This window comes from Polyodon spathula, chromosome 9, assembly GCF_017654505.1.
Source record: "Polyodon spathula isolate WHYD16114869_AA chromosome 9, ASM1765450v1, whole genome shotgun sequence".
NCBI classification, from domain to species: Eukaryota; Metazoa; Chordata; class Actinopteri; order Acipenseriformes; family Polyodontidae; genus Polyodon; species Polyodon spathula.
Window position 1 is genome coordinate 25,184,524 of NC_054542.1, and position 19,860 is coordinate 25,204,383.

Genomic DNA, 19,860 nt, shown 5'->3' on the forward strand with positions numbered 1-19,860 from the left:
TTGGAATACTCTTCTGAATTTTAAAATGAAATTGCTACAGTAGGGATTCATGATTGTTCCGAAACCAAGGGAGGAAATTAAGTCAGCTCAGGTATTATTTCTGTTTTATGGTGACATCCAATGAATACAGACATTCCATGGACAGTGGATATAACAGCATCTTGACCCATTAAACCTGTAACCGTATTACCGTACCATCCCAGCTGGTGAGTGTTAATGTGATCTGACGTATGCAAAGTTGAACTGAAATTAATGTAATGCATTCAACAGATTGAACATGAATACTGAGGACAGCACAGGAGTCCAGTTATACCCTGTCCATACCGTTACCACAGAGAATTTAAACTCGTCTGTAAAGTAAGTTCCACAGTGTCTTAACCTAGCATTTAGACAACCATTTAGGGACAATGGTCACATACTAATTGCCCTTTTTTCTTTTTTGTTTTATTGCCTGCAGTGGTCAAACATACCAAGACGTGTCTATGACTCCCACGGTAAGCTATTTTAAAGTGCTTGGGTTCTGTATGAATTAATTACTGTGTAATTCTCCCCTATGGTATGCGCTGTATTGGAATGATGAAACGCAACCGGGCATGCAAGCTCAGACACATCGCTATGATCTGGGTGTAATCGTGCTCAGATTTTTAAGTTGCTATTTTCTTCTGGATGTACTTTATTAGGACTTGTACCTAATATTGATTTGGACCACCGTTTGTCCTTCTCACAACTCTGTGGCATAGACTCTAAGGTGCTGTAAGGCGCAGAGGTACAGTAGGCAGAAGGTGGTTATGATTATTGCTTCGTTCAAGTCTATGAGATATGGCTTTGTAGTGGCAATGACCATTCACACCCAGTTCTGGCACGGTGCATTACCATCTTGAAAGTAGCCGTCGGCGTTAGGGTACATGTGCCACACTTGATCAGCAAGGATGTTTAAGTAAACTACATTTACACCCAGGTTATACTAGGAGAACATGCTCCACACCAGGGTGATGCCAAATCCAGTCGGATAGGTCCTAATAAAGTGGCCAGGCAGTGTATATGTATCTCAATACTGCTCAATAAGCGGAGGCTGGTATATATACACGTGTGTTGTAAAAGGAGGTGGGTACGTTGTGCAATAATTACTAGTCTGCAGTTATGGCTGCCACTGAGACACTGTGGTGCTAAAGATGCAGGTTTGTTCTTCATCTACTCTGTAAATGAGGACAGCTTCATATGTTGTAGAGAAAAAGTATTGGTGGAGAGCTTGAGTTCCAGAAGAAGAGGGAATTGATTCTAGGAAAAGCCAGGGTTGAGGCCCAGCTTGCATGCCAGCGGTTTGAGCGACAAATGTCAAACCAGGTAATATACCTTGAGCTTCAGTGAGATGAAGACACCTATTCATCTGTGTGTAGCTACTGCTGAGCATCACATACACATAACAACAACAAAAAAATCCTTGATATTGATTCATCCGGTCCTTTCTCATTGTGTTTCAGTGTTTAGTAGCATTTCCGTTCATTGTTTTTAACAGTGTGTGCATTATTAACCCCTTAACCTCTGGTATAGCACGCTGGTCCCTTTTAAAACCGAAGTACAGTAACTTACAGATATGGTCAAAATTTTGTGCTGGAGATTAGCGGTCTCTTACCCCTCTGATCCACGTTAGACATCTGTGCAAGACCTGGGCAGAACACATTGCACACCAAATGCTGTCTGAATGAATAGGCTAGAATCACACTCAAGGCCATGAGGTTAAAGGTTATCCTAATTCCAACACACCATTCCTCATCTGTGGTATATAAGCATCTTATTACACATTATGAACTTAACTTTATAGACAAAGATATTTGCCCATTTATATGTGTGAAGGGTCATTTTGTTTGCCGTCTTGCCAGCCTAACACTTGTGCTAAGCTGGGTCCTATTGCTTGTACATGATAGAAACTAATGATGGCATACGGCACTTTGAAATTGTTGTAGGTCATTTTAGGTGGCCAGTTAGAAAGCCTGAATATCTTGGTCTGTAGTCTAACATCAACAGTAACACCATGTCATTTTTAATGCTACAAAATAAGACCAAAGAGATCAGACAACTTCCAACATGTCCAATAATAAACAGATCTACAATAAAAAAAATAATTAAATAAAATACATATCTGTTTGTGTGTGTAGGCCAGACTTCAAGTGGCACACAGCCATAAGTGGAAATGAATGTTCGTAGTCCTGATGGAAAATTTGTTTTTCTGTACAGAGTAATTCAAAGACCCTAGAAGGACAGAATGATGTGAGAAGAGCCTCTGTGGATGGGGTGAGTTTCAAATCACCCTCACTGCTAATATAGAATAACACAAAAATAAGTAATACTGTTTTTGATATATTTTTTGGAATAAATTTTGTAATTTATAAGTAAGTCATGATTAGAAGTATTTTGTCTAGCTGGCTCATTTCTCAATGGCACCAGAAATCAATATTCATTTGGCATGCATTTCATTGACATTGGTTTTGCAATTACCAGATCTTTTTCCATTCAGTATGCAATTTGCTGATATGTAAAATGCAATAATCACAACAGAGGAAGTTAAAAGCATGCTTTACTGATTTGTCTTAAAATCCCATAATTTTATGTAAATGTGTATTTGATTAAGATGACCCCTTACTGGAAATGCATTATAGTTAGACTGTGTATAAAGATTCTTCAGTACATATTTAGTTGGATGTTTTTGACCATTTACACCAACCATCTGTGCCAGGGATCTGGCTTCTGCCTTAACACATTAAAGTAAGGCTGCAATTTCTCATTTGCCCTTTAAAATGTCAGACACAATTTAAAAGAAAAACTAGACTTGATTTAGTATTTCCCATTGCTTTCATATTTGGCTTTTAAATGTTTAGAAAAGTACTATGCCATTTAAAATGTACTATTTGTTTGAACCAAAGGTATGGTAATCATGTGTGAAGATACCAAAATGTATATACCTACAGTATAAATGTGGCCATCTGGCTCTAGAACACAATGATATAAACACCGTCCATCCATCTAGCATACTGTAAATAAACAGACGTACCACTAATGGAGTAAGCGCTGAAAGGAATGGGAGGAGTCACATCATGTGTTGATATATTACAGCATCCCTACTGGTTTGACAAGTGACGAAGTGAAGCAGTTGTTAGAGATTCGGGTAGAGAAGCTTGTCTACTGATTTTCTCTGTAACCTTTGTGTCATTTATTTTGCCCATCATTTGCTCTGAAATTGTAAAACTTGTGTTTGTATTTGAGCAAGTAAGGTTTATAGTATAAGCTCATTATTATTTGCGATTTTGTATTTATTTATGTATTTTTAACTACACAGGGTGAAGACAAAACTCCAGCTTCTTCTCCCACTGCAAACACTCCTTTTGGCTTGAAGCCTCGATCTGGTAAGTGTAGCTTTTTAGTGCGTGACCTCTAACCTCTACCCCCGTCCCCTGCAAGTGAAAGAGTGAGTCGCTTCTGATGCAGTTTGTATTACTTTTGTACACGGTTGTGTGGCGTTTGCAGTCATTCAGGGTGGTTCAGGGTCCTGTCGCTCCAACACAAAGTTATTAGCATTTTACTCTACAGCTCAGCCTTTACATGGATTTGAGCTTGTACCTTAAGTGCTGGAAATGAACAGCTTTTCTCATCTGTAGAGCTGGCATAGTTTAAAAGTCACATTGTCACATGATCTAAGGGTAATGAGGAAGACTGTTCATCCCAGACCCTCTCAATGCAGCTCAACTCCTGATATAGGCAGATTAAGACAGAAATATAATTAAATATTGGAGAAACAACCAGAACCACTCAGAATGTTTGCAAATACATAAAATAGTAAGGTCTGTTAAAAAAAACAAGACAAAAAAAACGTGAAACACAATTCTTTGTGGGTTCCATTCCCAACTCCCAACAGCATATACGTTCCTACTCTCCATATATGTTGTTACCATGAGCCCCAGTTTTCTGCCTCCCACTTGTTGCTCATTCTGAGCCTCATGACGTTAGCAAATAATAACCTCCATACTCAGATATGGACACAGAGGCGAATTGGAGATGGATCAGGAAGGGTCATGACCCATTTTCATACACTTGGAGAAATACGGAATACTAGTTTTGTTACTAAGTATGTAATTGCATAAAATTGCTGATCAATACCATTTGCATGAAATTAATGAAATGTATATGTTGCTGTCATTTTATAGTAGGTAGAGAAATTAACAAGCATTACTGAGAAAAGAAAGTAATTTGATTACTGTAAAAATCGCTTTATAGGTCACACTGGCGTGAAAGTCGCTCCCACCTTTCTGAGACTTTTTAGGAAAACACCTTTTTTGTGTTTTAAAATACTTTTTTTTTTACAATATATTTTTTCCTACACGCTCAACACCGATAAATAAAGAAAGATGGACAGATTTAGTTTTTAAATAACCCTTGTTAGCAACATTTTATTCCATTAATAATTTTACAGTGTTGTTTTTATTTAAACTGCTAGAAACTATTTGTTTTTCAAAATTTAAAACAATAATTAACAGAGCCTAAAATCAAGTTATACATCCCATCTGTGTTAAACTACCTGTATTTTATTTTAACTTATCAAGTACCATAGCAAGTTCAAGAACATATCTTCGCGTTACTGAACATTTCTTTCCAAAACCACACTTAGACAATAGTTCTCTCTGCATTGGCTTTCACAAATTCCTTGTATTAATTCAAATTTAAAACAAAAGTATTAAACAGTGCTGCTTCATCAATTGTGTACCACTGCGTTGCACTAACGTACTGTTTTTTCAGCATTAACATGTATTTTGGCAAATTCAACAACATGCATTTTCAAACATGTTGAGTAGCATTTTCTTACTGCCCTACTTTACCCAGTCTGAGGTCACCTGCATTATTATAGCATTGCAGTTACAATGAATAGAAGACTTGAAAAGTTTACCACTTGGCTTTCAAACCAATAGCTGTTTTGTACGGATCTCAAGGGCGGGTTCAGTTTGAATGTTGACAAATCAATGGCTTGGGAGGGTGGGAATAAGGAAATTCATAGACTGACAGCTATTGTTTTAACACTAAGTGAAGCAGTATAGCTGTGACGTTTTCGAGAGGAGGTCAGTCAAGAGTCTGAAAGCTTGCGTTTAACATTCAAAATGACTACGGTTATTGTGAGTAAGAAATTAAAACTTTTAATTAGAACAGTGGTTTTGTTTTTCTTGTTTTTTGTATTTTTTTCTTTGAGTGCTAAAAGGAACAGACAAAAATGAAATATTTAATATGAATTGGAATTACCATAATGTACAGTATATTTGCAGAAATTAACTTGTCTATTGCCAGCTTTAGACATTATCACCTTTTAGTGTGTATAGCATCTCATCATGCACGGCAACATGCAGAACACTAAATTAGTGGCAATGAGGCAATAGACAAGTTAATTTCTAAAAAAAAAGATACTGTGTTAGTTCCATTAAAGGTTATAGTCCTTTACACATCAAGCATAGTAAATTTATAAAGAATACTGTTTGTAAATCAAACATGCCTATCAAAATGACTACCTTGTGTTAATATCCTTCTAAGCAAATATACAGTCAAAGATGCACACAAGAAACTGCTTACCAGGTACCATTTATTGTAGTGTTTGTTCTTTGACTTACTTTCTGTGGCTGCCTCCTTTGCAATAGGTATTGTTGCAATTTTATTTCAAAACATTATTATTATTTAGATTTATGAATGCACGTTATTATCCTGATTTTTCTACCCATGACTCCATCTTCCAACAACACTTTGGCCTGAAAGTCGCTTCTGTGTGTTAAAAGAAAACACAATTCAGCAAACAGCAAAATTGTTGCAAGAGAGTTTTATATTACACAATGACAAATTGACACTCAAAAGAGAGAATTATCCCCTGGAGATGTGGATACAAATGTCAAAATAATCACGATTGTGTTTAAAAAGAAATTATCAACAATAAGTAATGCACAGGAAGTGTCAAAAGTCGTGAGAAAGTCAAAGGGCGTTAGTGAACATTTTAACTTGAGAAAAAACATCCCTGTAGTCATTAGGCATTAACCCACTAAACCCATTAAACTGGTGTGCTGTATAAAACATGCTTTAGTTCTTTAAAGCTTAAAAAGCACCATCTCCTTTAAAGCAGCAGCAGTTTTGTATAAGTTACAGTTTGAAGCACCAGTAAACTGTACCCAATGCATTTAAAGCACACAAGGAGTGGAGAGGTGGATGATCTGTACACTCCACTAAGACAGAACTGACTGAAAATAATGTACAGTGGCTCTCAAAAGTATTCACCCACATTTTATTGTGTTACAACATGGTATCAAAATGGATTTAATTAGGAGTTTTTGCCACTGATCAACACAAAAAAAGTCCATAATGTCAAAGTGAAAAATAAAATCTACAGATTGTTCTAAATTAATTACAAATACAAAACAGAAAATAATTGATTGCATAAGTATTCACCCCCTTGAGTCAATATTTGGTAGAGGCACCTTTGGCAGCGATTACAGCCATGAGTCTATTTGGATAAGTCTCTACCAGCTTTGCACATCTGGACACTGCAATTTTTGCCCATTCTTCTTTGCAAAATTGCTAAAGCTCCATCAGGTTGGATGGGGACCTTTGGTGAACAGCAATTTTCAACTCTTTCGACATATTCCAATTGGATTGAGGTCTGGGCTTTGACTGGGCCACTCCAGGACATTGACCCTTTTGTTTTTTAAGTCATTGTCCTACTGGAAGATGAATCTTCTCCCAAGTACCAGGTCTCTTGCAGACTTCAGCAGGTTTTCCTCCAGGAATTCTCTGTACTTTGCTGCATCCATTTTGCACTCTGTCTTCACGAGCTTTCCAGGTCCTGATGCAGAGAAGCATCCCCATAGCATGATGCTGCCACCACCATGCTTCACGGTAGGGATGGGGTTCTCAGGATGATGTGCGGTGTTAGGCTTGCGCCAAACATAGCGCTTAGCGTTGAGGCCAAAAAGCTTTATTTTGGTCTCATCAGACCATAGAATCTTCTTCCACTTGGTCTCAGAGTCTCCGACATGCCTTCTGGCATACTCTAGCCGAAATTTGATGCGAATTTTTTTCAACAATGGTTTTCTTTTTACCACTCTCTCATAAAGGCCAGTTTTGTGAAGCACCCGGGCTATTGTTGCCGTATGGTGTCTCCCAGCTCAGCTGTGGAAGACTGTAACTCCTTTAGAGTTGCCATAGGGCACTTGGTGGCCTCCCTGACTAGTGCCCTTCTCGCCCGGATACTCACTTTTTGAGGACGGCCTTTTCTAGACAGATTCACAGTTGTGCCATATTCTCTCCATTTCTTAGTAATGGACTTTTCTGTGCTCCGGGGTATATTCAATGCCTTGGAAATGTTCTTATATCCTACCCCTGATTGGTGCTTTTGAAGAACCTTATTCCGGATTTGCTTTGAATATTCCTTCGTCTTCATGATGTAGTTTTTGTTAGGAAATATACTAACCAACAGTGGGACCTCCCAGAGACAGGTGTATTTAACCTGAAATCATGTGAAACATTTTAATTGCACACAGCTGGACTCCATTCAACTAATTAGGTGACTTCTAAAGACAATTGGTTGCACCAGAGCTTATTTAGGTGTGTCATAGCAAAGGGGGTGAATACTTATGCAATCAATTATTTTCTGTTTTATATTTGTAATTAATTTAGAACAATTTGTATATTTTATTTTTCACTTTGACATACTGGACTTTTTTTGTGTTGATCAGTGGCAAAAACTCCTAATTAAATCCATTTTGATTCCAAGTTGTAAGACAATAAAATGTGGAAAAGTCCAAGGGAGGTGAATACTTTTGAGATCCACTGTATTATGTATTATGTGACAAAGCAGTGCCAACCACTTGGCACAGCCTCACAGTTAAGCATTTTGAATGCAGCTGTCTTTGGGTACTGTTTCATGGTGAAAGCGAGTAGCAGTGGTAATATCTGGTGTTTTCAAATGTAGTATTGTGCCATTAACTGTCAGCTTTAACTGCATGTCAAGAAGTCAAAATGTACAAGTACTAACATTCCGTTTTTGTCCTTCGTCTTGTTTTTTTGCCTTTCTGATCTCTTTTTCATTCTGTCATTACTGCATACTTTTTCTTTACATCCATGACTTAAACCTTTACTCATGCTTTTTCTCTGCATATATGCACATATACATGAACTGCTGCTGCTGCTGCTGCTTTTCCCTGTTTCTTTATCATTTTTCGGTTTCCCATTTTGTGGTAAATGGACTTGCCTGACCTCCTCCAGACCAGTCCCTCCCTTCCTCTCCTCCTCCATCTTTCTGCCCTCTTACACAGGCCCTGGCAGGGGATAACACCAGCCTCACTACCCCAACAGAAGGAGGCATGACAAACAGTGGTAGGTCCTCTTACTGTAATATCAAAAGCTGACAGTGGAAAGAAAGGCACAAAACAGTTGACATTGCTACACAGAGACTATTTTATGCTACTTTATCTCAATAGTAAGAAGTTAAATCCAGGGTGAATTTTGCCCACGCCTGCAATATTACCAATTGGCAAAACTGGAGTAAAAAGCTGATGGTGGAACTATTGGGTACAGTGTAATATTAAGAATTCTTCTTTGCATCATGCCGTTTAAAACATGTTGAGGCTGTGCTACCGTCAGATTGCTGTTCACAGTCTTACTGGGCAGATTTGCATGACAGTGTTGCTATTTTCAGATTTGCACTATAATGCATACCATTCATAAAGGTTAAGGCTGGACATGGTATCCAAACTACCCTATACCCCCAAAGAGAGTGTCCCTCACCAGGGCGATTTTATTTGTATTTTTAATTTTTTTATTTTATGAAACAAACAACAGACTTGTTCCATTCTGTGACCTTTCGGGCTAAAAGGGAATTCCTACAGCATAGACAAAGGGCTCTATTGCAAGCAGAAAAGCTCAAACCCTGCATTAAAATGAGGCTTTAGCAGAGAGCATGCTAATCTAACATGTATCACTGTCTGCATTCATCAAGAAATGGGATGTTATTGAACTAAATTTTTATTTATATATAAATATATAATGTATGTGTATGGAAACACAGTCAAGATTTAATATACATAATTAAAAAAATATGAAGTAAATAATAAAGTTGTGTATTGCAGTAACTTTTCCCAAAGTGTGACCTTGTTTCATTGGAAACTAACCCCCCTTGAAATAGTGTGTACAGATACATGGCTGCCTTTCTTTATTCTCAAACACAGGAATAAAGTATATGACTGTTAACCAGAGAGCCTCCACCACCCCATTCTCACTCCTGCATACAGTACCTGCCGTCCAAAAATAAAACAATATGACATAATGGGGTCTGGTGCAAAGTGTAGTGCATTGTAGTTTTATACAAGGACCATATTCAGGGCTGCTTGACAGAAGGCAAGTCATAACCCTTTAGTAACTGTAATTGTTATTTATATATTCTGGTTTTGTCAGCTCTCTCGTTCCCTTCTGGTCTAACTCTTTGTTTGACATGCAGTAGATGACTGAATTGAATGCGTCTTTGCTCAACACGCCTATTTTTTTGATGGGAAAGGATGCTGGGTTGTAAAATTGTACAATGTACTACAGTATCACAGATAGGTCTGCGGAGTACACTGGTCAGTTGGTGGCGCTGCTGTATGGAAACTAGAAATGTAAGCGCACTCCTGTCACGTATACCATCATGCAAGCACAGAAATCTGTTTCAGTTGCTGTGCCTACAGAGATATCAGCAATTGACAGGAAACAGTAAGCTCAGTAGAAGTACAGTTCATTGCTATACGTATTTGATTTGTATGAAACTTTATTTGTAACACGGTATTTTAAACTGTACACAATGAGGGGAAAGAACATATAAAAACATCCAGAATAGGCCATCCTTGTAATTCAAGTGATGGCGTGGGTTGTAGCCTCAAACACATTTTGCTATCCCTGCTATATTGTATACAGTATGTGAAGTATGTGGGTTTACAGTATGTTCCAGAATTGAAAGGCTAATGTTTATTTGTCACAGTTTGGAAGTAAAATCGAGAGATTAATTTATGATATCCCACGTCTGTTCCGACACAAGCTTTTCTTGGATATATTTCTCTGTAACTGTTCCTGGGTATTGTTGATAGTTTCATTGTGTTTGTCTCGTCTGCTGTTGTTTCATTTCTACATGACCAGAGAGACAGCGAGCCCTGGCACTGAACAGAGATCTAGTGCAATACACTGGGTTTCACAGGTAGGAACCCTGCCCCATGATGCCAGTCTAGCATTAAACATATGCCAGATGTCTGCCTACTTTGTTATTCTTCCAGTCAGTCTGAATACCTCTTGTGCTGCTGTGTAGTAACCTGTTAATTGCCTCGTTCCCTTAAAGGACTGATAACATAGATTTTAAAATGAATGATTTAGCACTAGGAGCCTTTGGTCCCCTTCACATAACTTTAGGATTATTTTAAGGAATGTTTAAGTTTGCATTAGTTTATATGTAATTTATAAATCAGTCCTGAGAAATTGTGGCATGTGATTGGCTAAAATCTGATCACATGACCAAAAATAGATTCAACTATTGCCCCTGTGACACTGTTTACGGTCAATAGTTTTTTTTTTTACAAACTCCCTCAAATGACGTCATCATGCTGAGTGTCGTGAACTCTCTCCACACAATAAAGCAAAACATCTGGACCTCCTGGACAGCGATTTTAGGATGTAACAGAAGATGAATTACAAAGTGTACTCCAATAATACTACACTGTAACCTTGGGGGACGTTTCTTAACCCCTTCAATGACAGTGTGTCCTAGGCTACATACACCTCAAGTCAACCAAATGAATGAATCACTTTTGACTTTTAAGGCACATAGAATCAAAATTATCATGGACAGAGGTTGTTTTTAATTTTCATACTTTTAAAATATACATAATTAGATTTGTACTTTATCTGAGATTTGCTTAATTTGAAAGCCCTCCCCCATTTTTATTTACTGAAAACATTATTGTTATTATTGTTAGTAGTAGAAGTAATATTATTTTTAATGTGGTTCTTATAAGGTCAACTCTTTTGGAACTAAGGTAGATATATTGGGGCATTCCCAAAACCAGAACTGCTTAACTAGTCTGCTGTGTTGAGTGGGTGTTATTTTTCCTTGTCTGTAATAGCAGTTCTTACTAGACCTCTTTAGAGCACTACAATGTTGAAAGAGTGATAACCAGCATAATGTAAGATTTTGAAATGCAAATAAGGAATATATTGCACTGCTGTGGCTTCCAGCAGCTTGGAGCTTTCTGGAAAGAATGCGACTTTCCAGCTTGTCCCCTCCACTCCCCCGTCCATCAAAATAGTACATTTTGTTGTTCAGGTTGTGACCATTAAGAAGCATGCACTCGAGGAGCAGGATTTTATTTGAGAGATGGTTCTATTGCCATGTGGAACCTTGTATTCAACTCCTCCGGCTATGCTGACCCAACTCCATATTAATTATACATATGACATGCTTCACATTGTATAGTGAAAGATTTGCAGTCAAAACACATGTCAAGAATGTTGAGGTTTCTTTTAGGACTACATATTTGAGAGACAAGAATACATTTGACTGCCGCTTGCAGCTATTGAGTGAACGTGGATTTGGGGGGCCTGTAGAAAACCCTTAATATCCTTTCAGATGTTTCAGATTTCTCACTAAGTCACCTTGAATTGCTGAGAGTAGAAGTAGGGCATCGCTGGGAGGCATGAATACACGAATCCTGGTATAATCACTCGATCTGACTGCTAGGGGAGTTTGCTTCAAGGCAAGCTTACAGTTGTTCACAAAGGCAAATGCATGAAAACACTTTAAGCAAACTGACCAAAAAACAGCTAATCTTTAAACCCTTCAGCATACTGAAGATCACCCTCAGTCATGACCACCTTTGTAAGAATCATTTCAATGCCTTTAGCGGTCGTAATTGAGGGATTTCTGTGCTTATGTGTAGATATCAAGATGCTTGAACTTTCCCATCACAAACAGTAGTAGTAGTAGTAGTCATAGTAGTTGGCAGATTCAACATGAGTGTAGTGATTGCATTTGCTTGACCCGCATAGATCCTGAAAAGATAAAACGAGTCAGGAATAAAATGCAAAGTTTCTGATTTCCCAGACCCGTGTCACTGACCTGACAAATTAACCAAATTGCTCAAGGTTCTATTTCCAGCATGTCCCTAGATTGCAAGCATGTCAGCCATGTTGTGACATTCATTAATCTAATGAGAACACACAGGCACTTTTGAATTGCTCGAAGATGCAGTAAAAGTTAAGAGGCAGGTGGGAGTCCATGGATCAGGCATTGCTTTCATTCTGGCAAGTCCATTCTTGTATATAAAGTGTAAGATGTCTGTTCAGTTGATAAATATAAAAAATAGTTTTCATGGTAGATGTAACTTGGCAATGTAAGCATTGCCACTGATAATACTGCACTAGCCTGCCAAGTGGAAGTACCAGCCAAACAGAATGTTGCTCAAGTAGTAGCTTTGTCTTTCAGTCCATTAGCCTTGTTCGGTTGTTTCAGATTTTTGTGAAGGGTACTTGCTCTCTCAGGTAACAATGGTATTTGCTTTTATGCTGATTCACAGTTGCTTTTATCTTTGTAAAACCCTTTTTGTTGGGGTGGACAGGCTATTCAGGAGACTATAACCATATTAGGACTTGTATTTCCTTGAAATCCAGGATCAGGGCTTGAGGCAGTCATGATCGGTGCTTATGTTCCATCTTGTGGTAGAATGTCTTACTGCAGCACAGAAACAGGGAAAGTATTTAAGCCTACAGTACTGGCATTTGGTGATGATGATTTTAAGGTTTTAAAAATGTATTTCCTTCCCTCTTATTTGCATGAGCAGAATTGTCACTGTCCATATTTATTTCTGTTGAATATCTGTTGTGTCATCTTTGCATGTATTTTATTCTTCAGTTTGGAATATGCAACTCTTTCAAAGACAATGCCATATAAGTAAAAGTGGGTGCTACTTCCTGTTACCTAACTGTAGCTGTTAGGTACACTGCTGATTTAAAAATACTGACTGACTAATAAATTACTATAAGAGATTATACAGATTTGCTTAAACAATATAAGTAAATTTCCTGAAAGTGAGGTATTCACAAGAAACCACAGCCTTTTTTTTTTTTTTTTTTTTTTTAAATTGATCATTTTTGTAACTTCAAAACTGATCCAAAAGTAAAAGCTTATATAAACAAAAACAAAAGATGTGGCAAGGTATCGGTGCTGATGCAAGATTTCATAAAACATGCAGCAAAAATAAAAAAAAAACACACCTTCAATGTAACACCTTAGACTGTTAGACCAAAGGTAAGTATTTATGGTACGTACGGAGTCCAGCACATCATAATTCATAGTCCACAGAAAGAAAAATATACATAAACGTGTATTTACCTATATGTATTTTATCCAAACAGTATTTTTAAGGACACCAAGAAAATTAGAGTCCATGGATCCTCAGTTTACAATCCGCAGGAAGATGGAACAAATGAGAGAAGAACTGGATCTCATGGATCAGCTCCGTGAGGTCAGTGCCTTACCCACAGCAAGGTCACAGTGTTCACAAACCCAATACACCAAGCCACTCTACACAATACAACCCCAATACACAAAGCTACTCTACACAATACAACCCCAATAACCAAAGCTACTCTACACAATACAACCCCAACACACAAAGCTACTCTACACAATACAACCCCAGTACACAAAGCTACTCTACACAATACAATCCCAACACACAAAACTACTCTACACAATACAACCCCAACACACAAAACTACTCTACACAATACAATCCCAATACACAAAGCTACTCTACACAATACAACCCCAATACACAAAGCTACTCTACACAATACAACCCCAACACACAAAACTACTCTACACAATACAACACCAGTATACAAAGCTACTCTACACAATACAACCCCAACACACAAAACTACTCTACACAATACAACCCCAGTACACAAAGCTACTCTACACAATACAACCCCAGTACACAAAACTACTCTACACAATACAATCCCAATACACAAAACTACTTCTACACAATACAATCCCAATACACAAAACTACTCTACACAATACAATCCCAATACACAAAGCTACTTCTACACAATACAACCCCAATACACAAAACTACTCTACACAATACAACCCCAATACACAAAGCTACTTCTACACAATACAACCCCAACACACAAAACTACTCTACACAATACAATCCCAATACACAAATCTACTCTGCACAATACAACCCCAATACACAAAGCTACTTCTACACAATACAAAGCTACTACATTATCATGTGTAAAAGATCCAGCATATACAGTGGGAGGATCTGCCCCCAGTTCTAAAACGTCTCATTAATAATGTTTCAGTACAATAATTGAGACTAAACAAATTAGCAATAATCAATAAAGACATCGCTGTAGCAAGAAAGTGTGGGTGCAGTTTTCCAGGTACCAAACAGTAGCTGTTTCACTCCAACAGTCTAGCTGCAAACAGAACGTAACTGTACAACACAGGAAGTGATTAGGTACCAGGAGCATTTTTTAAAATGTATCTGCACCATTGCACTTGAAAATATCAGTAACAGATTTTTCAGTACAACAAATAATCGAGACTAATCAAATTACCAGAAGTAAATTACATTTGTATCCCTATTCAATGTGACCCTGTACCAGGTACGGTCTGTTTTCAATACAGTGTACTGGTACCCAAAAGCCATTGAAACAGACGCTACATTTTTTTACACTTTTTGTAGCACTGAGTGTTTACTGACATACTGAAGCAGGGACATCCACGTTTTTTGCCATCCATGAAAGTTACTACAGTGCAGGATGATTTTGCAATGTTTTCCAGAACATCGAGAGCAGGTTGAAGGTGGTTTTACCCGTGGACCTGGGATCGTCGCTGATGGACGGGGTAGTTCTTTGCCACTTAGTCAATCACATTCGCCCCCGATCGGTGGTCAGCATACACGTCCCTTCACCGGCAGTGGTATGTGCAGACTGGGATACTCATGCTGGCAGGAGAAGTTCCGGTGCTGTATTCTATTAAGTTAGAAAACAAAGAACTGTGTGTGTTGCTGGTTAATATATTTATGTTCCACCATGACTTGTGCTGGTTCATTTCAGATGTGCGATAATAATAGTGGTAAAAAAAAAAAAAAAGCATAACTATTATGGCTTTGGTGTTTTTAAATTTATGTTATGGTTGACACAGTTAGTTTAGACTTGTATAAACATTAGTTTATTTGTTCATTTTCTTTCTGTTTTATACGTTTGCAGATGAGAATATATTTTAGTAGCAGTAGTCCTATTTTAAAGACTGTGTCCGAGTCATTAGTAGTAGTCATAGCAGTTGTTACAGTTTTCTTTCCACTGTTGCACAAAAACTACAAATACAGTTTAAAGCTTTAAGTTGTTTCTATTGCATTTCACAGCCTAAACTAAGCATGGCCAAATGCCGGAGGAACGTGGAAAATTTCCTGGATGCTTGCAGAAAGATGGGAGTACCAGAGGTAATTCATGGGCCTGTCATTAAAAGCAACTGCATTTTATTGACTTTGCATGGCTAGTACAGGGATGAGAAATTAAGACAATGGCACGTCAACTGCCAGTGTATAATTTGACTCCATTACATAACTGGATTTCACTAGCGGTTAGGCAGTCTAAAATTGAAAACGTTAATGAAGTCATCAGAGTATTTATTTTTTTTTTTAATCATTACATGGCTTATCGCTTCCAATTACAGAATCAGATTGGAAAAGCTTTTCATGGTATTTGAACATTAGGCATGTGGAAATCTGCAGAGAAAATACGCTGTTACAGTACTTCAAACCCTCATGTGTTCTTACTGATAAGGATAGGGGAAAAAAGAATCTACATGTTGAACAGGTAATTGCGACGCAAATTGGCTCTGTTTTCTCAACCATAAAAGTAAATATTGCTTTTAAAATAGAATAGGTTTAAATAATTCCATTCTTTATTGCCTTTTAATTGCAATAAAAAAAAAAAATTGTTTGTAATCTGGAAAATAACAAAACAATAGTAAAACAAATGTACATCGTCTTATATAGCAGATATATATAATATATATATATATATATATTATATATATATATATATATATATATATATACATAGACGAACAGAGGGAAAATACATCAGTTTCAGATTTTTAAGAACATTGTTCCCATTTGAAAGTAGTATAACTTCAGTATCAGCAGTCTGACCACTAGGTGTCCTCAGTAAGTCAGAAATCAGAGTGGTAGAATAATATCTTGGTACGTTGTAATAAGGTAATTGTAAAATAGGATAATTGACATGGATTGTTATTCAATTAAGAACTGCGTATAAAGGAGGGAATTCTGGGTGTTGCAGAAGTGAGTAAGAGGGTGTGTTGGAGAGAGTGGAGTAAGTTGTTGTACTGTGAGCAGGGCCATAGCCAGCCATGAAAAATCACTGAGGCACTTCACTCATCTACCAGTGTCAGTCACGCACTGTCTCAAATAAGCCTTGAAGTATCACACTTACTTCAAATGCAAAAGTAAAATGCTTCTAAATACACCAGAATGGATATTTAGGGTTTCTGGGTTCCAGGTATTATTTCTGAGTGCTCTGCCTGCCTTTAATGTTGCAATTCACGTCTTAAACCATCTCAGTTTCTTAATTTAATCATGGAAAAATGATAATGACAAAATAAGCTCAACTGTTTTTCTACCAATACATTTCTAAAACCACAGCGATGATCGCTTTACCCTCAATGCTTGGAGGTTGTAGCTACAACATAACTTTCATAAAACAAAATACTCCCCCCCCCCCCCCCCCCCCCCCCCCGCTAAACTCGTCAAATAAAATCAGTAATGATTGCAATGATTAATTATGTGTGTGCATTATAAGAGCACTACTTAAAATGGTGAGCAATTCATTTTATTGAGCTGCCTTCATTCTGCATGTTATTCGCTGAATAGAAAGAAGTCTTAGTTAATCAGCTTGTTTTACTTTTTAGTAAGAATAAAAATATGTAAAGGCAGGTGCATTAGTCAGAAAAAAACATAAACTCTAGATATATTTTAAATAGCGATATTAAATTAAAATACAGACAGTAGCCTACTAAACACATCAATCACTCGACAAGTAAATAGACAGTAAAGATTTTGAAGAGCACAGAGCGGGACTTATGTATGCACACTGTCACAACAAGGGATGAAATGTATTTTATTTTGCAGCAAAGCAACGCGTAAAAGGCCTAAATAAATAATTAGTACTGTGATTTTTAACTGAGACCCGTGCCTCATATCTGGCTACGGCCTTGGTGAGTAAGCAAGACTGATGCGTGTTAAAATACAGGGAACCAGCAAAGCTGTCCTGGGGCAGATAGGGAACCAACTTTTAAGTGTAGTACCTTCAAGTGAAGATAGGCTTTTTGTTTGTTTGTTTTGTATTGCTCTAATTGTAAATACAAATCGTATTGGAACCGCAAGTCAAAGTCTCCATAGTATTCTACAGGCGCCAACACCATTGCACCCAGCCACGTTACCACAATTACAGACAGACAGACAGACAGACAGACAGACAGATTAAAATCATTCAGAACAGTGTAAAAGAAAAGTGCCATTGTGAGCTGTAATTTGTCATAGCTTGTTGAGACTTAATGAGACTCATTTGTACTTAATAAAGCTGCTGTGAAATTGGAGGTGTATTTGTTTTACTGCAACTATACAGAAAAAAGACACCCAGACAAGCAATTATTTGTTTTTTTTAAACGGAGGCTTTATGTTAATACAGAGTGCGCTCTGTTGGTCAATTCAGAACAAACTGCTATATGCATTAGCTAGCCTTACCTCAACAGTTCCTCTCTGTGATTATTAGTCTACGGCACCTACTGAGGTGTACCATGCTGATTGATTGTTATACTAACCAAAACCCCAAAGGTACAATCCGATTTTTAAGTTCTTTAATAGATAATATTTCCAATGTGATGGTACTGTAGTTTGTATCTACATTTGTTCTGATGGTTGGGTTATACTGAGCAGGCAGTGTGGCATTGCAGTACACAGGCACACACTTCTCTGGTTTTTGCAGCATGTGGCAGGGTATCTATCTAGTTTGGTGTTAATTCAGTTTGGGTGACTAGTTCTGTGATGGTCTAAAGTAAAGAAAATCCCCAAACATTCAAGGCAATAAAACCAAACACGAGAAAAGTACAAACTGAAACATATTCCTATTTAGATATTACACTGTTAAGGAAATTCTAGTCATATTTGTTATTCAACAAAATACCGAATTAATATAGCACTGTCCTCAACTACTGTTGCAGCTGCATCTACTGGCGCCATCATTTTATTTGTTATTTAGTAACTAATAGAAAATAAACAAATTTGCAATTGATTACTGTCTGATTACTATCAATTGCTCTGGCTGTCTTTATTTCCGTTGTGTTTGTTTTCAGCAGTTAGACACGAGGCATGTGGCTATTCCCACAATGCACACCCTGTCGTGGCTTATTGCTGAAGCAATGCATTCCTTCTGCAGGGATGTTGCCTGCTGGCCCTCACAGCCCCAGCATGCTCCTCTCTCTAGTTGAAACATTTCCTTTTAGGACGGGAAGATTTCTTTGCTGGCAGATGTGTGGTGCATAAATAGATCACGTAAACATGCCAATTGCTTTACACACACAATTCACAGCTCCTTCAAAAGCAAGGGGCAAAGGGTCAGCATTGTGGTTTATTGGCCTTTCAGATGGTGCATTTTTATTGGATTATCAGTTTAGATCTTTTGTCTGTTTGTTTCTCACGGCTTAACTATAATATAAAAATGCTTTCTCATATATGTACATGTTTAAATGTCTTTATAGTCCATGATAAAATGAGCTGCTAATTGTCACCCTGCCGTAGCACTTTTACTGCAATAAAACTGAATTTCATGATATCTTCAGAATATGATTAGGTTGTATCTTTCTGTTCCTTTTGCTTTACATACTAAAGCAGTGTTTACTTTCATCTATACTATGTATATGTGTATTGATTGCTGTTGGTGCATATTCTATTTGTATTCAATGTCCTAGTTAGATACTGTAGTCAAGTGCTGTAGTTGTTAGTGAGTAGGTTTGCTTGTACTGCAGATCACCATATTTGCCTTGCAGCTTCATTGATCTGTCATCGATTGTGCTACATATTCCAGCACAGCATCTCATGCTGGTGAATTTGTTTTTTCAGCCTTAGCAGTCATACCTAAGCCTAGCTTACACAATCATTTTTTAACTACAGCGTTCTATAGACTGCCTTCATTACCCATAACACTGATAAGTTGCTTTGCTCACCTCTTAAGTTTCCATAAGTGCCATCGCTTTTGAAAAAGACAGTTTCTTCCTGCTTCTAAAGTGGACTGTCTTTTGACAACATTTTTTTTTCTTTTTTTAAACAACCACAGAAATCCTAAGTCGTAGTAGAAAATATTTCAGTATGTTTTGGGGCCTATTTGATCCCACAGCAACACATTTTCCCACCTGGGGTAAAATTATATATAAATATATATATATATATATATATATATATATATATATAGATATAGATATAGATATAGATATAGATAGATAGATAGATAGATAGATAGATAGATAGATAGATAGATAGATATTGTGGCTCTCAAAAGTATTCACCCCCCCTTGGACCTTTCCACATTTTATTGTGTTGCAGCATGGAATCAAAATTGATTTAATTAGGAGTTTTTGCCACTGATCAACACAAAAAAGTCCATAATGTCAAAGTCAAAGCTAAAATCTACAAATTGTTCTAAATTAATTACAAATATAAA

The 19,860-nt window shown here is 37.3% G+C and overlaps 1 protein-coding gene across 5 annotated transcripts in view; it reads left to right on the forward strand.

The window, feature by feature from the left end:
- Positions 1-19,860, forward strand: part of LOC121320550 (leucine-rich repeat and calponin homology domain-containing protein 1-like) — an 83,370-nt gene that overhangs the window by 57,923 nt on the left and 5,587 nt on the right. For 2 of the 5 annotated variants that reach the window (XM_041258966.1, XM_041258967.1), the window contains exons 12-20: positions 271-357; positions 458-494; positions 1,228-1,344; positions 2,236-2,292; positions 3,335-3,401; positions 8,284-8,394; positions 13,450-13,559; positions 14,903-15,040; positions 15,486-15,563. In XM_041258966.1, the coding sequence (XP_041114900.1) occupies positions 271-357; positions 458-494; positions 1,228-1,344; positions 2,236-2,292; positions 3,335-3,401; positions 8,284-8,394; positions 13,450-13,559; positions 14,903-15,040; positions 15,486-15,563 (802 nt within the window). The remainder of the gene's footprint in view (positions 1-270; positions 358-457; positions 495-1,227; positions 1,345-2,235; positions 2,293-3,334; positions 3,402-8,283; positions 8,395-13,449; positions 13,560-14,902; positions 15,041-15,485; positions 15,564-19,860) is intronic. The other 3 variants (XM_041258968.1, XM_041258971.1, XM_041258970.1) reach the window with 2 other exon arrangements.